This window comes from Elaeis guineensis, chromosome 4, assembly GCF_000442705.2.
Source record: "Elaeis guineensis isolate ETL-2024a chromosome 4, EG11, whole genome shotgun sequence".
NCBI lineage: Eukaryota > Viridiplantae > Streptophyta > Magnoliopsida > Arecales > Arecaceae > Elaeis > Elaeis guineensis.
In genome coordinates this window covers 126,189,617-126,208,542 of record NC_025996.2, presented here as the reverse complement: position 1 = coordinate 126,208,542, position 18,926 = coordinate 126,189,617, and the positions used below count along the sequence as shown (strand labels likewise).

Sequence of the window (18,926 nt, the reverse complement as noted above, 5' to 3'; positions counted from 1 at the left end):
TCCAGGCGGCGTCAATTACCACCGTCCAAATCGTGAACTCCCATCCAGTGAGCCATCTTTGTCTTTTTTTTTTCCTCTCTTTTCTTTATTTTCAAATAAAAGTTTTTATAAAATTTGGGAATTGAAGTGGATAATACGTGTCAAAGAGACAGAGAAAGAGGTGGGGTTGGGGATTTGAAAAGAAAATGGGAACAAAGCAGGCATCTTTGGATCCTTTGTAACAACGCCTTGCTTTTTTTAAGTGGCACCTAACGCAAAGATTTTTACACAAGAGCAGCTCGCCTTTTGCTCTTTTTTTCTTTCCTCCTCTTGTCTCCACCCACCACCAAGCCCTGCTCTTCTCTCGGCCCGAAGTAGACAGGAGAGTATAGAAGAAGAGAGAAGGAAAAGAAAAAGAGAAGGATTGGAGGACGAGTAATAACTACGTCCTCCTCCTCATTCTCTCTCTATATCTACCTCATAACCTGGAGAGAGATCGAAATTAAAGGGAAAAAAAAAGAAAAAAAAATAAAAATTAGCGATGAACGCATTTTTCTTCTGAGAGATTTGATATAGTACTTGCCAGATCTGCCGCAGAAGTTTCCATTTTCTGGCCTACATTTCATCCGGTAAGCTACTATTTCGTCTTCTCCCTTCTTCAATCTCTGTTTCGGCTTTTCAAATGCGTGTCCAAGCGAGTATTCGGGCCTATTCGTTCGTTCTTCTCTTCTTATTTTGTTTTAGATGAGGCGATTTTAATTGGTTCTTCCGGGACAAAATTTATTGGCTTTTTGAAGGATTTCATGGGGTATTGTTGTCTTTTTTTCGGAGACTTTTTTTTTTTGGATTTTTAGGCCGGCATTTGCAAGGTTTTAAGCCGATGATTGTCGCTTTTTTTTTTTTGGATTGTGTCGGTGATGGAAAAATTATGATTTTTTAAGAAAATTCAGATGGTGGTTGCGTGGACTTTACGAGGAGATCATCATTTTGGCTGATCCGTTTTTACTTTTGGCTTCATTGATACGGTGAGGTTTGATTGGATTCTTAGCCCTACTTGATCAGATGTTTCACATTGTGGAGATCTTAAATAGTTGCTGAAAAAAAAAAATCCTTTCTCTTTGATTGTTGTTGGTTTCTTGATCTGTTATTTGACGTTTTCACGATCAAACGATGAGGTTATCGATCTGATGCTGCGGTGAAGTTTTTGAGTAATCCTTAAAAACTGATGCACTCGATCTGTCTGGAGGAACAGATTGTGTGATCATCGACATTGAGATTTCTGCATCCTTGTTTTCTTCTTAGAATTTCCATTTTTCTTTCTTCCGACTTAAGTTTTCTTCCAACTTTGCTTTCTTTCTTTCCACTGCCAAATTTTTGCTCAGGCGGTGGCAGTTTACGGCAACGAACAAAGTTTTGGTAATAGAAGCAAGATTTCGATCTGCTAAATAGTAATTCCGAGCTCTTCCTTGAGATAGGCATTAACCAGAGTGGACTCGGAAATCGATTGTCTCTGGTAACAGTCAGTGATCACTTGATGGCTTACGCAAGTCATAACGCTCCTTGTCCCACTAGTCTTAAATATTTGCAACTACCTTTCACCATGTTTACTTTTTTGTCAGCACTTATTTACTGCATATCTTCTTCAATTATTTTTAATAAATATTTTAATTTAATCGATTTACTGATCTCTTGTTTGGTATGATGCAAAATAGGAAATAATTCATGATCAGTGTTTAGCAATACCAGTTTAGGTGCATGATTCATTTTTCTAAGTTACATTCGGGGAATTCCAAAATCTAATCGAAACTTGGGGTTTGTTGGACGTTTTTAACCCGCATGGTGTTCATTTTCTTCTCAATTTTATATTTGAAATATGGTGACAAAAAAACCGACATACCACTCGGTAAATCCTTTATGATTTTTGTAAAACCATTATAAGGATATAAATAAAGATTTCCACCACCTCTTTTGCCTATTATTATAGTTTTCTTGTTTCTGTCGTCAAAAGTGGTAAACTTGGAACTGGAGATTTCCTTCTTCCTCCTTATCTAGACAATCTGCACCTCCACTCTTCTTAATTTTCAACTTTACATTTAATGGCCAATATCTTCTCAGGACACTACAAATCCTTTCTGATTACTGTAAGAAAGCAAGATTTGTATATAGTCTTCATAACTTCTTTTGCAATGTTTCATAGTTTTCTTCATTTCTATCCTTGGAAAAAATAAATTTAAAACTTGGAGTTCGCTTTTTTCCCCCATTTGAACATTCTGCAGCTTCACTGTCATCACCAATTACTTCAACTCTTTTGGCTGATATTTCTAGTCATCATTTCTGTTATTTAGCTGATATGCTGATGGTTATAAGATCTTTGACTTTTAAAACATTTTATAGGTTGCATTAGTTGAAAATGGATCGTCGAAGTTGGCCTTGGAAGAAGAAGTCATCAGAAAAAGCAACGACTACAACAGATTCCACAAGCACTTCTTCATCTAATCCAACTGGCAATCAAGCAGATCAGGTTTGCTTTCTCTCCCAATTTTACCTTTTGCACATGGTAGTTAGCTGTGCAGGTATGAACAATAAAAAGAAAATGCAAAAATAAATCCATGTAATTTAGGCATGATTTATGATTACACAAGCACTTCTCAAGAAATATAAGATTATAAAAACTTTCTTTGCCACACAATCCTACTTAAGAGTAGTGGATTTTATATATCTGATATTAATTTTAATTTGTCGCTTTTTGTCTCTCTGTTTGACCTGGTTTTATGGATTCAAACTCAGCACTCAACAATCTGCAAAGATAATATGCAAATATCTTATTGTACTGATGGATCTCTCACTTCCTGTTGATGATGATTTAAGGTTATTGAGAACTGGTTCATTGTAAATGCTAAAGCTGAGCATGGTCGGGTTGAGAGAAAAATTTTACCCGACCGAACCCAATCGGGTTGAAGAAAATTCAACCCGCTGCTTTCTTCAACCCGCTGTCGATCGTTTATCATGTAAAAATCATTTGAAGTCGACGTGAACGGTTTGTAGCGGGTTCAGATGGATTGTGTTAGTTTGGACTTCAATATTGACCCAATATTGATTTTAAGTCTAACATTGGCTGACTTAAACTTATTTGCTTTTTTTTTTTGGGAGGTCAATTTAATACAAAAAAGGTCTAAACCTCATAAGTTACAAATTTTAGGCTTATTTAAATCTGTACAAAATAAAACATAAAAAGAAAAGATTTACTTAATTGAAAGCAACTACATCTGAAAGCTTTCACTTTAGAATTATCTCAAATTGATGTGTTTCCATTAACACTTCAACATTAATATTTTCATGAATCCAAATGGGTGACACGGTGTTTTTTAGAATGTATTGAAGTCTAAACAATGCCATCCTAAAATGAAAGTGAGTTTGTGAAATACTACATTGGTCCTAAAATGAAAGTGAGTTTGTGAAATACTGCATCGGTTGGGTTCGGTCTCATACGGTTTAAAAGTGTAGGAATTGAATCCGACTATAAATAACCGATTTTTTACAAACCCTAACCCGATTCCATCCGATTTATGTCTTTCAACCGACCAAAATCGATGTTTATTGGGTCGGATTGGGTAGGTTTCTTCGGGTTTCGGTTATTTGCTCAGCCCTAGTAAATGCAAATGACTGGTGGTGGATAATTTAAAAAGTGTAATCACATGCCATTATTTTCCTTGCCAAACTCTAGACAATGGGGAGAATTACTTCTTTCATACATCTTAATTTTGTGACAGCTTTCTCTGCAAGTTAGACTAAATGGACCTTCTATCATAATGCAAGCTCATTCTACCATGGCTTTTGGGGCTTTTACAAGGTTCTTGGTCTGGAATGTAGGTTAAACTGAATTTGTAGTATGGGCCAAAACAATGTTGAAATTCTTTTTTGCTACTTAGGCCCTATGGACCTTGTTGCATGGTGCAAGCTCATACTTAATATTACTTGTGGGGCCAACTTAAGGTTCCTTAGTTTTGCATGTAGATTTGACTAGAAGTATAATTTTGGCTGAAACATTGTGGGAGTTCTCCTTGTTATTTACACCATATTTACCATCCTTCATGATGCAAGCTTATTGTGATGTGGCTTGTGGGTGTGAACCAAGGTTTCTTGGTCTAAGATGGTTTTGCATGTAGCATAGGCCAGTATCGTAGTTTTGTCTATCATTGCTATCATTTCGGTTTTTTTGCCATGAAAATATTTAAAAATGTTGTATAATTAATTAAAATTAGGAAAAGCAAATAGTGAATATATTAAAATTTGATTTTTATGAAACATAACAACTTAGAAAACATATTAGATCCCACTTCATGCTATAATAGACTGAGTGGTGATATAACTGTGTCTTGATACTGTTAGCATGGTGTTCCCATAAAGCGGATGCATAAGAACAAATATATTACATACATTGGTACCAAATACAATCATATGAAGTGATAGTTGTACTCATATGTTGCACCAGTTAAGTCAGAATTATATGCTAGTACAAGTTGGTTTGCTCATGATGGTCCATGTCATGGGGTCTTCGAGGTTGGCTTGAGCTTGAGCTAAACTCCGTGGTATATGGATATCTATGGTTCTAGGGTCATATTAACTAACACCATCCAAAGTGTAGCTAATAGACATGTACTGTTAGGGTCCTAGACATGATCAGACACATACAATTATGATACCCCATCTTTGCAAGATAACTTGAAAATAACAAAGAACATCTGGATTAGATACTCTATATAATCAAATTATGCTAATACGAGATATGTACATGGATGGATCTCATGTTGGAAAATTAGCCTTTTCTTGATACATGTTCCTTATCACCCAAAAAACTCTGTTCATGCGAAATCTTCTCACTCCAATTTGTTCCCAAGAATACTTTCAAGAATATTGCCAGCAATAGTGCCCTAAGGTCCAAGAACTCTTGTAATTAAATGTGCTTGATGAGTCAAAGAATATAGGTCATGGATTTTGAGATACTTTTGACCACATAACTCAATTCCCCATTTGTGTGTTAGGACAAGCTCTACTAATTATTGGCTAGAGGATGGCCCTATTCTAAGCCTAGATACTCTTGCCTTGGTAACTGGCCACTTGGCTGCTGACCGCTTAGTTCTGCCACTAACCTTGTAACGAGTGGATGTAAGCTGGTTGTTATGCCATACTGGTGATGCCCATACCTATTATTTGAAACCGAAAACAAAAGAAGAAGAAGAAGAAGAAGAAGAAGAAGAAGAAGAAGAATGTCTGAAGAAGAATGTCTGAATTGTGAATTTAGTCGGTTGAGCTTTGCTTATATTTCTAATCATATGAGGTGGAATGAGTCCATGATCCACTTAGCAAGCCATGCCTGAGCGATTTGTGTATGTGTTTGTTGCAGCCAGGCCCATGCCATTGAGTAGGAGGAGAGTCTGACTTTAGACTTGTAGAGCACATGGAGTTGGGTTTACATCTTTTAAACTACCCTCTAGTCACAATGACTTATGGTGGTCATCTTTTGATCCAAATTAAGTGGTCACATTTTTAGATTTAGTTCATTTTTTAAAGGTGAAAGCGAACTCTTTGTTTCTTTCGATTTATGTTATATGCAAAGACAAAGACCATACTACTTATCAACATACCCAAAGGACATCACCATGAGCTCAAATGCTTCATTTTTTTGGAATCAGGTCATATCTGAATGTGGACGTCATGTTCTTCATCATGACCTTGTATAACAAGTTTTAAGTATAAAAGTACCAATAGATTGTTTCATGTTTCTTATCGATATCTATGGACCTAAAAGTTGCATAAAAAACAAAAAAGTTACCAACATAGCTTATCTTTCAGTTCTAGGAGTTTGTGCACATTTGGCTGAGCAAAAGGTAGACAGATCATTCAAGTATATATGTTGTCAGCCGGCACAAGCTTTTGCTTCTCTAATTTATTTTTTCTTACCTCATGTTCTGCCATAATGCATGTTTATTAGCGATTTGCCTTTTATAAATGGATTATATGTTTTCTTTAATTATTTTGTTATATTGTTCTTTTTACACAGCACACAGATGACATTTTTTTTTTCCATTAGATTTTTTTTTTTGAATTGATTGATTTCTTCTAAATATGGTTGGGTTGGTTCTGCTCTCTCAAACTGCTTTACTCTGTTGGCAGGAAAGTACAAAAAGTGTAAATTATGTTCAAGTTTCTGCAGAGAAATATGCACATCTCACTGACTTGGAGGACCAAGTGAAGGTCTTGAATGAAAAATTATCTTCAGCACAATCAGAGATAACTACTAAGGAAAATTTAGTAAAACAACATACCAAAGTTGCAGAAGAAGCAGTATCAGGTATACCAGTACCTAGTCTTAGCTCTTTTGATTTAATAGCGATATAGTTTTATTACTGAAAGATCTCAAAACTTGACATTATTTATGAACATTTTGGAATATTTATCAGTGCAGTCATGCGCACATTTTTTTTTTTTTACGAGCTTGCGAAATATGAAAGAAGGCAATAATATTGATTTCGTAAGACAATGATTTTTCTGTTCTTTCCTTGCTTTAGGTTGGGAAAAAGCTGAAGCAGAAGCCTCAGCACTGAAAGTTCAACTTGAGTCGGTTACGCTGTTAAAGCTTACAGCTGAACAACGGGCATCACATCTTGATGGTGCTCTAAAGGAGTGTATGAAACAGATACGGAATGTTAAGGAAGAAAGTGAGCAAAAATTACATGATGTAGTTTTTTCAAAAACTAAGCACTGGGAAAAGATCAAGGCTGAACTGGAAGCAAAAATAGTTGATTTTGAACAGGAGCTCTTGAAGGCTTCTGCTGAAAATACTGCAGTGTCAAGATCTCTTCAAGAACGTTCTGCTATGCTGATGAAGATTAGTGATGAAAAGTCTCAAGCTGATGCTGAAATTGAAGTATTGAAGAACAACCTACAATTGTGTGAAAGAGAAATAAGTTCATTAAAATATGAACTTCATGTGGTCTCCAAGGAGCTTGAAATTCGCAATGAAGAGAAAAACATGAGCATAAGATCGGCTGATGTGGCAAACAAGCAGCATTTAGAAGATGTCAAGAAAATATCGAAATTGGAAGCAGAATGTCAAAGGTTACGTGGACTTGTTCGAAAGAAGTTGCCTGGCCCTGCTGCATTAGCTCAGATGAAGTTAGAAGTTGAAAATTTAGGCCGAGATTATGGAGATACCAGATTACGGCGCTCTCCTGCTAAAAATTCAAGCTTGCATCATATATCAACTCCAGTTTCAGACCTTGCCTTTGAACACATTCAGCAGTTCCAGAAAGAGAATGAATTTCTTACTGCACGTCTGCTGGCAACAGAGGAAGAGACAAAGATGCTAAAGGAGGCCTTATCAAAACGTAATAGTGAGCTACAAGCTTCAAGAAACATGTGTGCTAGGACAGCAAGCAAGCTTCGTAGCTTCGAAGTGCATTTGCTTGCTCCAAACCAACAAATGAGCCCCTCAAAATCAAATAGCTTCACCCCCTTCAATGGCATCTTAAGCCAACATGAAAGCAACCCACCAAGCTTGACCTCCATGTCTGAAGATGGTATTGATGAGGAAGGAAGCTGCTCTGAGTCTTGGGCTACAGCATTAATGTTAGAGCTCTCCCAGTTCAAGAAAGAAAATAATGTTGACAAAAGTAAGAAGGCAGACAATTCAAATCGTTTGGAAATTATGGATGACTTTTTAGAGATGGAGAGATTAGCATGTGTATCATCAGAGACCAATGGGACTGTCACTATTTCTGATAGTGTGGTTGATAGGATGAAAATTGAAAACGTTGAAGCCACTTCAACGGCTGATATTCAAAAGAATGGGGGTGGTGAAGGACTACAGCGGGCTTTGGTGCCACCTAGAAACCTGGTTTACACTGGCAAGGAGCAATCAGATGGGGAGTGTGTATCAAGCAAGTTTGCTTCTCCACTGTCAGAATTGCAGTCACGAATAGCTTCTTTGTTTGAATCGGGAGCCCAGGACACTGATATGTCAAAACTTTTGGAAGGTATTAGATGTATTGTGCAGGATGTACAACAAGAATTGCCTCAGCACTCTGGTTGTGTTATCAAAGAGACTTACTCTGCAGATGCTACCTGTGATCAAAATGAAGCTATGGGTGAAACTACAGACGGTGTGATTTCTTCAAAGCAAGATCATAATTCATGTTGTGATGCTAAGCATGTGATGGATCCAGGATTGAAGAATGCAATTTCTCAGATTCATGATTTTGTTGTTTCTCTTGGTAAAGAAGCTATAGAAATTCAAGGCAGGACTTCCGAAGACCGTGGAATAAATGAGAGAATCGAGCAGTTCTCTGCCTCTGTCAACAAAGTTGTGTGTAATGAAATAAGTTTAATTGATTTTATTCTTGCATTGTCCAAAATTTTGTCTGAAACCAGTTTTAACATGTCAAGCGATAAGCGCAATGAAGGAGAAAGTAATAGTTCTGATTGCATAGACAAGGTAACTTTACTAGAAAATAAAGAGGTTGAGCATGAATCAGCAAAAGAGAATTTCTCAGGAGTGCGTTTGCTTGTACCTCATTCTTCCTCTGACCCTGAGATTGAAGGGCCTGTTGGCCATGACTTTGAAGTAAAGGCCACATTGCAGAAGTTCTCCCTGGAGGAATTTGAACACTTGAAATTGGAGAAGGAGAACATGGAGATGGAATTGGCTAGATGTAATGAAATGCTGGAATATACAAAGTCTCAGCTGGTTGAAACGGAACAAAACCTGGCGGAGCTTAAATCACAATTGGCTGCCAGTCAGAAATCAAACAGCTTGTCTGAGACACAATTGAAGTGTATGGCTGAGTCCTATAAGACACTGGAATCACGCACAAAGGAATTAGAAGCTGAAATAGTCCTGCTGCTTACAAAAGCAGAAAGTTTGGATAATGAACTTCAGGAAGAAAGACGCAGCCATCAGGACGATTTGGCCAAATACAAAGATCTTCAGGAGCAAATTGAAAGGTTAGAATTAAAATTACCTACCTATCATAAATTATGATTTTTTTATTTCTCTTTCTTTGCTTTCTGTCTCTTACGGGATTATTTTTGTTTGCCCTGTTTAATTTTGATTCTCTCTTATGATATCCTAATATGCTTGTTGTTTAATTGAAGGAATGAAAAGAGTTTAATGTGCTCTGATGCTGACAATGATATCAAGACAAAACAGGTAAGGAGGATGGACTCCAAACGTGTATAACACTATGAATGTTCAGATAAAGTAATTTGCAGGATTGGCATCTATATTTTCTCCTATAGTACTTGAGCCTTTTTCTGTTGGGATAATTTTGCTTGTGCTCTCAATCTACTTTCATTGTTCTGTCATAGTTTATATTCATTCTCTTATCTAGCAGAACTTAATTAAGTAGATTGCAACCCTATTCATTTAAATCAGCTTTGCTAACATTTTGTGGATCCTCTACGTACTTTCTCAGATCAAATTTGCTGAATTATATTGCTAAACTTTCACACTACAAATATAAACTGTTGATGGTTAGCAAACACTCATTCCAAATGTTTCGTAACTTTGTCACCATTGGCTCATCATCAAATATTAGATGGTTTATTGCAGCTCTCGACCTAAATCTACAAACTCTACTATGTCCCCTGCCAACTAATTTCTCCATCAATTAGGTGACCTAGGCATTATAGATAAGAAAGGGGATGGTGGACCACCTTGTCTCACAAAAATAGTTTTAATTAATCTTCAAAGTTTGCCAAGTTGGAACTTCAAAAATTTCAGCAATTCACATAATTGAGGCTTGATCACAGCCCACATAACTCAAATCATGAAAAACAAATTTTATACTTACTGTATCACATGCTTTTTAAAATTCAGTCTCGTGGGTTCCCAGAGCCCTTCTATTTATCAAATATTTGTCATTTCTTGTGCCAATAAGATATTCACCATTTTTAGCCCCTACTTTTATTAAAGAATACTAGCTAGCAAAAGATAACTTTCCCTGTTGTCCACTTGAAATATGGTGGAGTTAGGTGTTACTTTATAGATGCGCTGTAACTACTAACTAGTAATTGTTCTAAAATCTCCCATGGTAGTAGTGGATTTTGTTTTGGGAACCAGTGCCAAAATGGTATTCTTAACCTCCTTAAGGATCAAACTATTGGATTAATAGTTCTTAACCTCCTTAAGGATCAAATTTCAATGTTTTTTGGGTGAATAAGGCACTGAAATCATCTAGTCTAGGTGCTTCATTGGATATCATCCCACAAATAATGCTTTCCACTTCTTTCATTTCCAAAAGTCATCCATGCCCTAGCTTCATGAGATAGCTCCCCCTTAATGTAATATTGTTAGGCTCTTTGTTTCATTCCATAAAACATTGCGATAAAATCAAATAGGTTCCTAGTTGATGTCTTTCATTATTGCTTATTTTTCCCAATTCTATGTGGTCAATGTCTTATCTTGTTCCTGACTCTTCTGTTCTTGGGTTGAGCATAAATTTTATCAAGTTTTTCTGTCCCCATGATCTAATCAGTGAGCTCTAGATGTCTTCTGTTAGACTTGCTCATATTCCAAGATCTGACATATTGATTCCTCATCTTAGTCTCCATCTCAGGTATCTCTACCAGACACTATTTTGCGTTAGTAGCTGAATTCTGTTTAGCTTATTTTAATTCTTGTTCAACAGCTTGTTTCCAAGCTCATTTAATGCTTATTTTAGGTCGTTTAGACTCCATTCTGTTCAAGTTGTCCCCAGAAACAACTTGGTTCTCTTTAGCCCAATCTTTTAATGCTTGTTTAACAGCTTTTGGATTCTGTGCTGCTCCAAACATATGATTGCAGTTAATTTTTTATTTCCAAGCTTCACTAATTAATCATATTCTAGCTGGAAAATCTAATTTCTGGGTTGAAGAATCTAAGCTGTTCAATTGGATTATTTTAATATTTCCAAAATGGGAAACCGATCCTCAAAATTTTTTATTTCCTTTGGTCATGGTTGGGCAGATATAGAATTTGATGTAAATTCCACATCTTTATTTATACTATCAACCTCTTCTAGTGGTACATTGACTGATTAACTCCTGTAGAACGTTATACAAATCTAACATTGTAAGGGAGGTCTCATCTTATTGAACATTGGGGTCTGCAATTATATGTTATTGACCTAACCTTTCTACACAAAAATGAAGTTCATATCCAGATCAATCATTGTGTTTATGCATATCGTTCAGGTTGTGCTTCACAATGAAATTATTGCTGCTTTGGTAGACAATATAAATCCACATACAAGCATTAATTATGATGCTAACATGACAGATAATTTAAATCTAAATGTAGATAACTTTTGTGAAACATAGAAATATAAATTCTAATCTATGGCTATGGGGAAGTATCTGAGCCCATAACTGTATTAAATTATAAATTTATAATAAAGAACATTTGATGAATATAATTTTTTTTTACTTTCTTCTGGCCAATATTGATTAATAACTAATAAAGTGGTCACTCAATTTAGATGTGGGACCTGGCTAGATTTTTTCCTCCATTTATAGCTACAACAGTAGTAAAGCACATACATATACGTACATGCATGCATTCATAAGTACATGTGTAAACAATTGATTCTGCCTAATTTTTGCCAACTTTGCTGTTGTCTCCACTTTTTCTAACTTGAGGTTGGTGTCATATACCTTTTTTTCGAGTAGACTGTTTTAGTAAATCCTTTGTTAGTTTTACAACTTCCCTATTGTTCATACCATTTAAACAAGGACCAACTATTCTGTTCCATGAAGTTGCTTTTCCAATTCTTACCACTGAAACTCCGAAAGAGCCAGTGTAGACTCTGATATGACATGAAACATAACTTTCCTTTGCATTTGAGGTTTCCTCGTATTTCAGGTGCCAAAATTCTCGATCTATTTGAATTTTGGAAGGCTGTTAGTTCTCTTGCCTGTCTTTCCATTCCTTTGAACATCTAATTTGTATTGTTTCCATCCTATTTAAATTTGATCTTGATGTTAAATTTTCATTTGAAGTATCCAAGTTTTCATTTCCCTTTTTCTTTCTCTTAGTTGTTATTTTTCAGGTTTCAATCTAATTCTTGCATTGTCAGTATGTTCTGTAGCTTTGCTGAATATTGATCCATTTTAATATTTTGTTTTCTTGCAGCACTAGCGTCTTTTGGCCTTTTAGAGATTAGATTTACACTTTTGCATCTTTGTCCAGCTATGTAACTGTTGGGGACTTTTATTTCTTTTCACAAGTTCTATGTTGTGCTTGAATCCTGGCATTTCTTGCCATCCTGATCTTCATTGTGTTTGTCCAACATATAACGACCTAGGACCACCCAAAAAGGCTAGCCATAGTTTATTAATTGAAGTCTTAGGCCATGCTTATGTACCAAGACCTTTGCAATACACACTTGGGTAGGACTAAACACATACCTATGCAAGTGCTTGCACGCTACCATGGTTTAGCTTTGTGCCCTTGCTATGATAAGGGTCCAATTAAAACAACATGATTGGCTCATGGTCAGCCCTAAAAAGGCTAAACAACATGATTGAGCTATGATAGCCCCGAGCAAGATGGGCCGTAGGTTGAGTCAGTTTTGCTACCATTTGTAATATTCTACGATTTTACCCAAAAAAGCTAGCTAAAAAATTATTAATTAGGATTCTTGACCTTGCTCAAGTATCCAAGACCTCTCCAACACACAAGTGGGACTAGATACATGCTCGTGCAGGCAAGGTTCATGGACACGGTATCGAAATCCATGCCGATTGCTGGCCGATACGGTACAGTACCGTACGGTACGGTACGGTATCGAATGTTAAAAAATAAAAAAAAATTTCACCCAACAGCACATAAAAAAAAAGAAAATCAAGCCAAACCGGCTGGTTCGGTTCAATTCAAAATATTTTTCGAAAATCCGGTCTGAACTGGATCGATTCCCCACTGGCATGATATGGTATGGGATGTACTGGCCGGTATGGAATGCCATGCATGCAGGTCTTCACACAACATATTAGCACTATAGACTTCTATGATATATTCTGATAAGACCCGACCTCCTTTGACCTATTTGAGGAAGTTGATACATTGATTTGGAGATTCTTAGTGGACAACATCTTCGTCACACATTTTATTGGCTTTATTTTGAGTATTTTTGGCTATTTTATGTATTTTTAATTGCTATTTATTATTATAAAGTCATTCGGTGTCTTTAGGAGGGGTAATTATGTCATTTTGAGACTTTATTATGGGTTGATTTGTCAAAGCTTACTGAGACGTGGGATTAGCCCTATCTCATATAAATATTTTGTAATTTTTTATTTTTGGATTACAATGGAAAGTAATTGAGAGTAGCCCCAATCTAATGTCTCTCTTTCTCTCTTGCTTTCTTGCCTTCTTCCTTCTTTCTTTCTTTCTCGATCTTTCTCTTCCTTTCACTCTAAACCCTAATCTTATCAATTGGTATCAGAGCCAACGATTCTCGGATGGTGAATACGTGATCTACCGCAAACAAATCGGATTCGTTTGAAGAATCAAGTCCTTCGATTAAAGAGATCTTGAGTCAAATGATGGCAAGATTCGACAAGATTGGTAAAAGATTCGATGAAGCACAACAAGAAAATGTTCGATCGTATCAAAGACTCAATGATCGGATGGATTTGCTCCAAAAAGAACACCAAACAATCTCTACCCCACCTCTTTCAGTGCCGAATACAAGCCAATCATCTTTTTCTGTTGCCCAAACCTCTTGCACCACCGCCACTGCATCTTCTGGTGGTGCCTCACCATCCGGCGCCCAAAAGCATGGCGTTGCCTCTGGAGTTCTCATAAGGGCGCCACTGCCCAGTGGCGCATTGCCCCAAGGGACTTCCTAGGCCCTATTGTTGCCCACGCCTGAAGTGCCGCCCCTTTTTATGCCTCCAGCAGCACCTAGGCTGGTGCCCTACCCTATCGTGCCTCAAACAGCCCATGTTTTCGGAGTCTATGGCCAAGAACAGCTGTTGGCTGCACCTACAGGGCTGCCAGATGCTGCCCAAAACAATAATCGAGTGCCCCTACACCAAATAAATGCCAATAATGATCCCTTCGGGATTGCTGCTACAGTGGCAACTTTCTTTGAGGCCAACAATCATCGTGGGCGGAACTTTGATGATGATGATTTCATGGATGATGAGTGGCAAGATCAGGACTTTTATGGAGAAAGGAGATTTCGGCACTGAGGATGTAGAAATCAAGGCCTGAATCATAACAAAACCTACATGCGCAGGATGGAATTTCCAAAATTTTCATGATCCAACCTTGAGAATTGGTCTTTCTTAGCTGACTTATATTTCAAGGCTCATGATGTGGCAAAGGAAGATAAATTGTTTATGGCAACTTGCAATTTCGAAGGCTCGGCTCAAGATTGGGTATAGACTTATGCCCGTGCACATCCTCCACTGGATTGGGGAACCTTTTTGCATGCAGGGAAAGATATGTTTTGCAAACCTGAGGTTGAGTTATGAGACACAATTAATGGAAATACAACAACTCTTAGATGTTGCAACTTATAATGTTGAATTTAATCGGTTGGCCTCAAGGGTGTTGAATTGGGCTAATAATGTGTATTTGGGAGCTTATATGAAGGGATTGATGTCCGAAATCCGTGCTAAAGTGGCCGGACATAGGCTATAATTGGTTTCTGATGCTCAGTTTCATGCTATAAATGCTGAGATAGAAGTGATGGCACTTACAAAGGTAACTTCGAGCCCATTGACTACAAATTTCCATCCTAAGTTTACCCCAAATGAATCTCCAAATGGGGGAAAAATATAATAGCTCCAACAATGTTAAAACCACTAATCTCACTGAGTTACGACAACAGAGGGCCAAGGGACTTTGTTATAAATGTGATGAGACGTGGCACCTGGGGCATAAATGCAAAGCACACCATATGATTTTGGAAATTGTTGAAGAATATGAAAACGTGGAGATTGAAGAAAATGAAGCACCCATGTGAAGGAAGCCTTGACCTAGTGGATGTATTTCCCTCGTGAGGATGCTACTTGGGAGGATTTTTTTGAGATCCAGCAATAGTTTCCTAATCTCGACCTTGGGGACAAGGTCGCTTTTGAAGGGAGAGGGAATGATAAGACCTGACCTCTTTTGACCTATTAGAGGAAGCCGAGATATTGATTTGGAGATTCTTGATGGACAGCGGCTTCGTCATGCATTTTATTGGCTTTATTTTGAGTATTTTTAGCCATTTTATGTATTTTTAATTGCTATTTATTATCATAAAATCATTAGGTGTCTTTAGGAGGGGTAATTATGTCATTTTGAGACTTTATTATGGGTTTATTTGTCAAAGCTTATTGAGATGCGGGATTAGCCCTATCTTACTTCTATAAATACTTTGTAATATTTTATTTTTGGATTACGATGAAAAGTAATGGAGAGCAGCCCCAATCTCACGTCTCTCTCTCTTTCTCTTTTGCTTTCTTGCCTTCTTCCTTTCTTTCTTTCTCAATCTTTCCCTTCCTTTCACTCTAAACTTTAATCTTATCATATTCATTTTCGTTTTCTTTTGTTTTTATCTTTTAACACAGCAATAACCTCTTCTTATTCAGTGCTTTCTAAGACTTTTCTAATTGTTTCTATTTTTCTCTTAACAAAGTGTATTTTCTGGTTCTTGCATTATACATCTTGTCATCATCTGACACATTACTAGATTGTCTTTAAGTTGTCTTCATCTTCTTTGGTTGAATATTTGTTGTCTTTTTTCATATCATGTACTCCCTTCATAAATTCATTTGTTATATTTATGTACATCTTTGGTGATCATACACTAGTTGCCAATTCTTCTAAACTCACCAAATTGGTAATTTTGTACTCTATTACTGGAGGATTGCAATTTTTCTCATCGTATGTGCACCTCATATTTGACAAGCCTTGTCTCCGAGGTCTAAATGTTCTTCAACTTCTGAACTCTTTTCTTTTGCTTTCTATAATCAGCTCTAGCCCATGGCTTTTCCTTAATTCATCTCAGAACTCTTTCAATAAGATAGAGCTAATATTCTTTCCATGTCTGTCATCTATTGGTAGTTCATCTTGTGTGAATTTTGTTTACTTGTAGTCAGATTGCTCCCTCATAAGCAATCATGTGGTCATAGCCTCTGGGAAACGAACTTGGTCTATCACAACACCAACGTGATTGATAGGGGCAAGCATAGCTCGTGTAGAGGAAGCCTACAATTTCATGGACAAGCTACTGAGGCCACTTGTCTTGGCTTTTCTTTTTTCTCATCTTGGTCTTATTATATCCACATGTTCTTTTAGGTTTGCTGTGGTTCGATGTTCCTTGAGCTCTTCCTTTCCCATTTACATATCTACCATAGAGTTTATGGTTGCATTTCCTTTTTTTGAATTCTTGTGGCAGGCCCTGTTCTGGCTTATGAGTTTTGAAAGAAAGGGATTTAGGAGAAGTATACCAGCCTATTAAAATGTGTCACTAGAAGATATTTTATGCTTGTCTCACAAATGTTCTGCATGAACTTGTTCCCACCCATTTTTTGAAAAATTAGAAAGGAAATTCAAGTTAAAATACAAAGAGATACAACAAAAAATCAAATAACAGAGGAGAATTTGCACATGAATATTGTATTATAGATTCATGATGAGTTCTGCAGATGTACTCCTTAGTGTGGTAATATCTGCCTATTATGGTACATCTTTGGCTTCATTTTTGGTGAAATGTTGCGATCTAGTTCTTGGTTCACAAGTGTCAGTTATCAAAGGATAAGGGTTATATTGATGGTTTCACTAATGGTTTCCAGCATCAACACTTTCCATAAAGTTAAGGTGACTGATTCTTAGAATCGTTTGTCAGTGATGCTAGAGGATGCTTTCAATAGTTACTGCATAAGGTGGTAGCAACAATTTTATTGAGTGTAAAGTAGTAATGGACCTTGAAAGACCATAATTACAAGAGACATTCCATGGGATTCATAAAAAGATATTAGTTTTTTTCTCCCTCTCTCCCCTCTCTCTCTCTCTCTCTCTCTCTCTCTCTCTCTCTCTCTCATACATGTGCACACAAATATTCTATTTCTGCAGCTAGTTATTGTACTCTGTGTTTAACCTTTTAAATTACAACATGATATAACAGCTAGGAGCTCACAGCTTTAATTCTGTACCAATAACTATGTCAGAAAGCACCTTATTATTTTTGTTCTGATGTAAGAGTCGCCATCATCTTTGATTCTGTACCATCTATTAGGGATTGACCTTCCATGTCCAAGTGTCCACTGTTTGACCCCTGCAACCAGAGTTTTCTTATTTCTAGTTTGCTATCTAATTTGAAAGCCTATACATACAGCTTAATTAAATATAAATTGTCTTTCTCAAGAATAATCTGGCTAGTTTCCATTTGAAGTGCATTTTGTAGTGAGACTGAGGTCCAAGTCCTGGTACCATTAACATCTTTTCCGCATTATATATAGACTTTGAAAATATGAACATCCTTGAGTTTTGCGCTAAACTTTTATATGCATCATAACAGGAGAAGGAGATAGCAGCAGCAGCAGAGAAGCTTGCAGAGTGTCAGGAGACGATACGTCTTCTTGGTAGGCAATTGCAAACAATGCGTCCACCAGCTGAATCTTCCACTTCCTCTCCAAACAATAGACACCGAATGAGTGATTACTTGTTGGAAAATGAACCAGGCCCAAGTGGCTTTAACCGTCAAACCTTACCACACTTGAGTCACTCCGAGATGGAAAATGCTGCTGTCCCTATGACACACACAACCGGAAGCGAGTCTCCTTTGGATGGATACAACTCCCACATGAGCCCACCTGACACTGAAGCGAGCTCATTTCCTAGATCACCTATCAGCTCAAAGCGCCAAAAGCACAGGTCATCCAGAGCATCATCCTCTACTTCCTTTCCTAACACCATGCCTGAGAAACAAGGGCGTGGTTTCAGCAGATTTTTCTCAAAGGGAAGGAGTGATCATTGAGGCATGCCTTGAGGGCAATTCTCCACTGCATATAATTGTGTGACTATACTTGATCTGATCAGCCATGAATTATTAAATATCTTATAAAGCTCGAGCAATTTGCGGTCTTTCAAAGTAGTTTTTCTAAGCTCAATAGATCCTGCTTGCAGAAGATCATGTTCATTTCTATTAGACAGTGAAGGTGTAAAGGTTACTGTAAATTGGCGTGGAGGAGCGCATTCATTTTTTTCCCTTGTGAAGAACAAAAGGGTTGTATTAGACAGCTGTGTTTTTGGCACTACTATTCGTTTATGTACAGCTAACTTGCATAAAAGCTGTTGCAATTGAAAATTATGGTATCTTTGGCAGTACATTTTGTTCATTTATAAGCATTACCTGAGAGTTTTAAGAGCATAACATACAACTCTACTTGTTAACGTGACTGCTACTGGCAAGTTTTCAAGCCTACAGTAATGATAAATTGCTCGTTATCGTTATCAATCTTGTGCATGACATATCTAAAATAGCATATCTACATTTTTGCCCCCATTTCATGTGTTTTAGGGTGGTTTCAATTCTTCATATGAAGTTGTTAGATGTATGATCTGCTAACAGTAGACTTCAGCCGTTCGTGGCCATGATAGTCTACCAATATCATGTTTTGTTAAAGGTACCACTTTGAGGCTTATCAGCATGAAATGAGTTTGTTCTCCAAGAGGAAAACCTTCCCCTTTTATACTGTAATCACTCCTCTCACTCCTTTGGCCAGGTTCAACTTTGCAATGTTTTCTCCCCCGACGATCAAAGAAGCTTTTGATCTGGTCATAGTCATCCAAAGGTTTGAAGCAGATATTTTCCTCTCATATTGTTCTCCAAATTGATAGAACATTGCCTCCTCAGGCATGGGATTATCAAGTTCTCTTGTTACTCTAAACACCTTCCAAATGAGTCCACAGT

General features: G+C 37.1%; 1 protein-coding gene across 2 annotated transcripts; it reads left to right on the top strand.

Moving 5' to 3' along the window:
* The first annotated feature begins 255 nt into the window (after positions 1–255).
* Positions 256–18,340, top strand: LOC105042454 (filament-like plant protein 4). 2 transcript variants are annotated; one of them, XM_010919679.4, is made up of 7 exons: positions 256–608; positions 930–1,004; positions 2,374–2,500; positions 6,154–6,331; positions 6,549–8,982; positions 9,133–9,187; positions 17,532–18,340. In XM_010919679.4, the coding sequence occupies exons 3-7, from the start codon at positions 2,390–2,392 to the stop codon at positions 17,988–17,990; spliced, it is 3,237 nt and encodes a 1,078-aa protein (XP_010917981.1). In that variant the 5' UTR covers positions 256–608; positions 930–1,004; positions 2,374–2,389; the 3' UTR covers positions 17,991–18,340. The 2 variants fall into 2 exon arrangements, with proteins under 2 accessions (XP_010917981.1, XP_010917980.1); XM_010919678.4 differs by lacking the exon at positions 930–1,004.
* Positions 18,341–18,926: the final 586 nt, after the last annotated feature.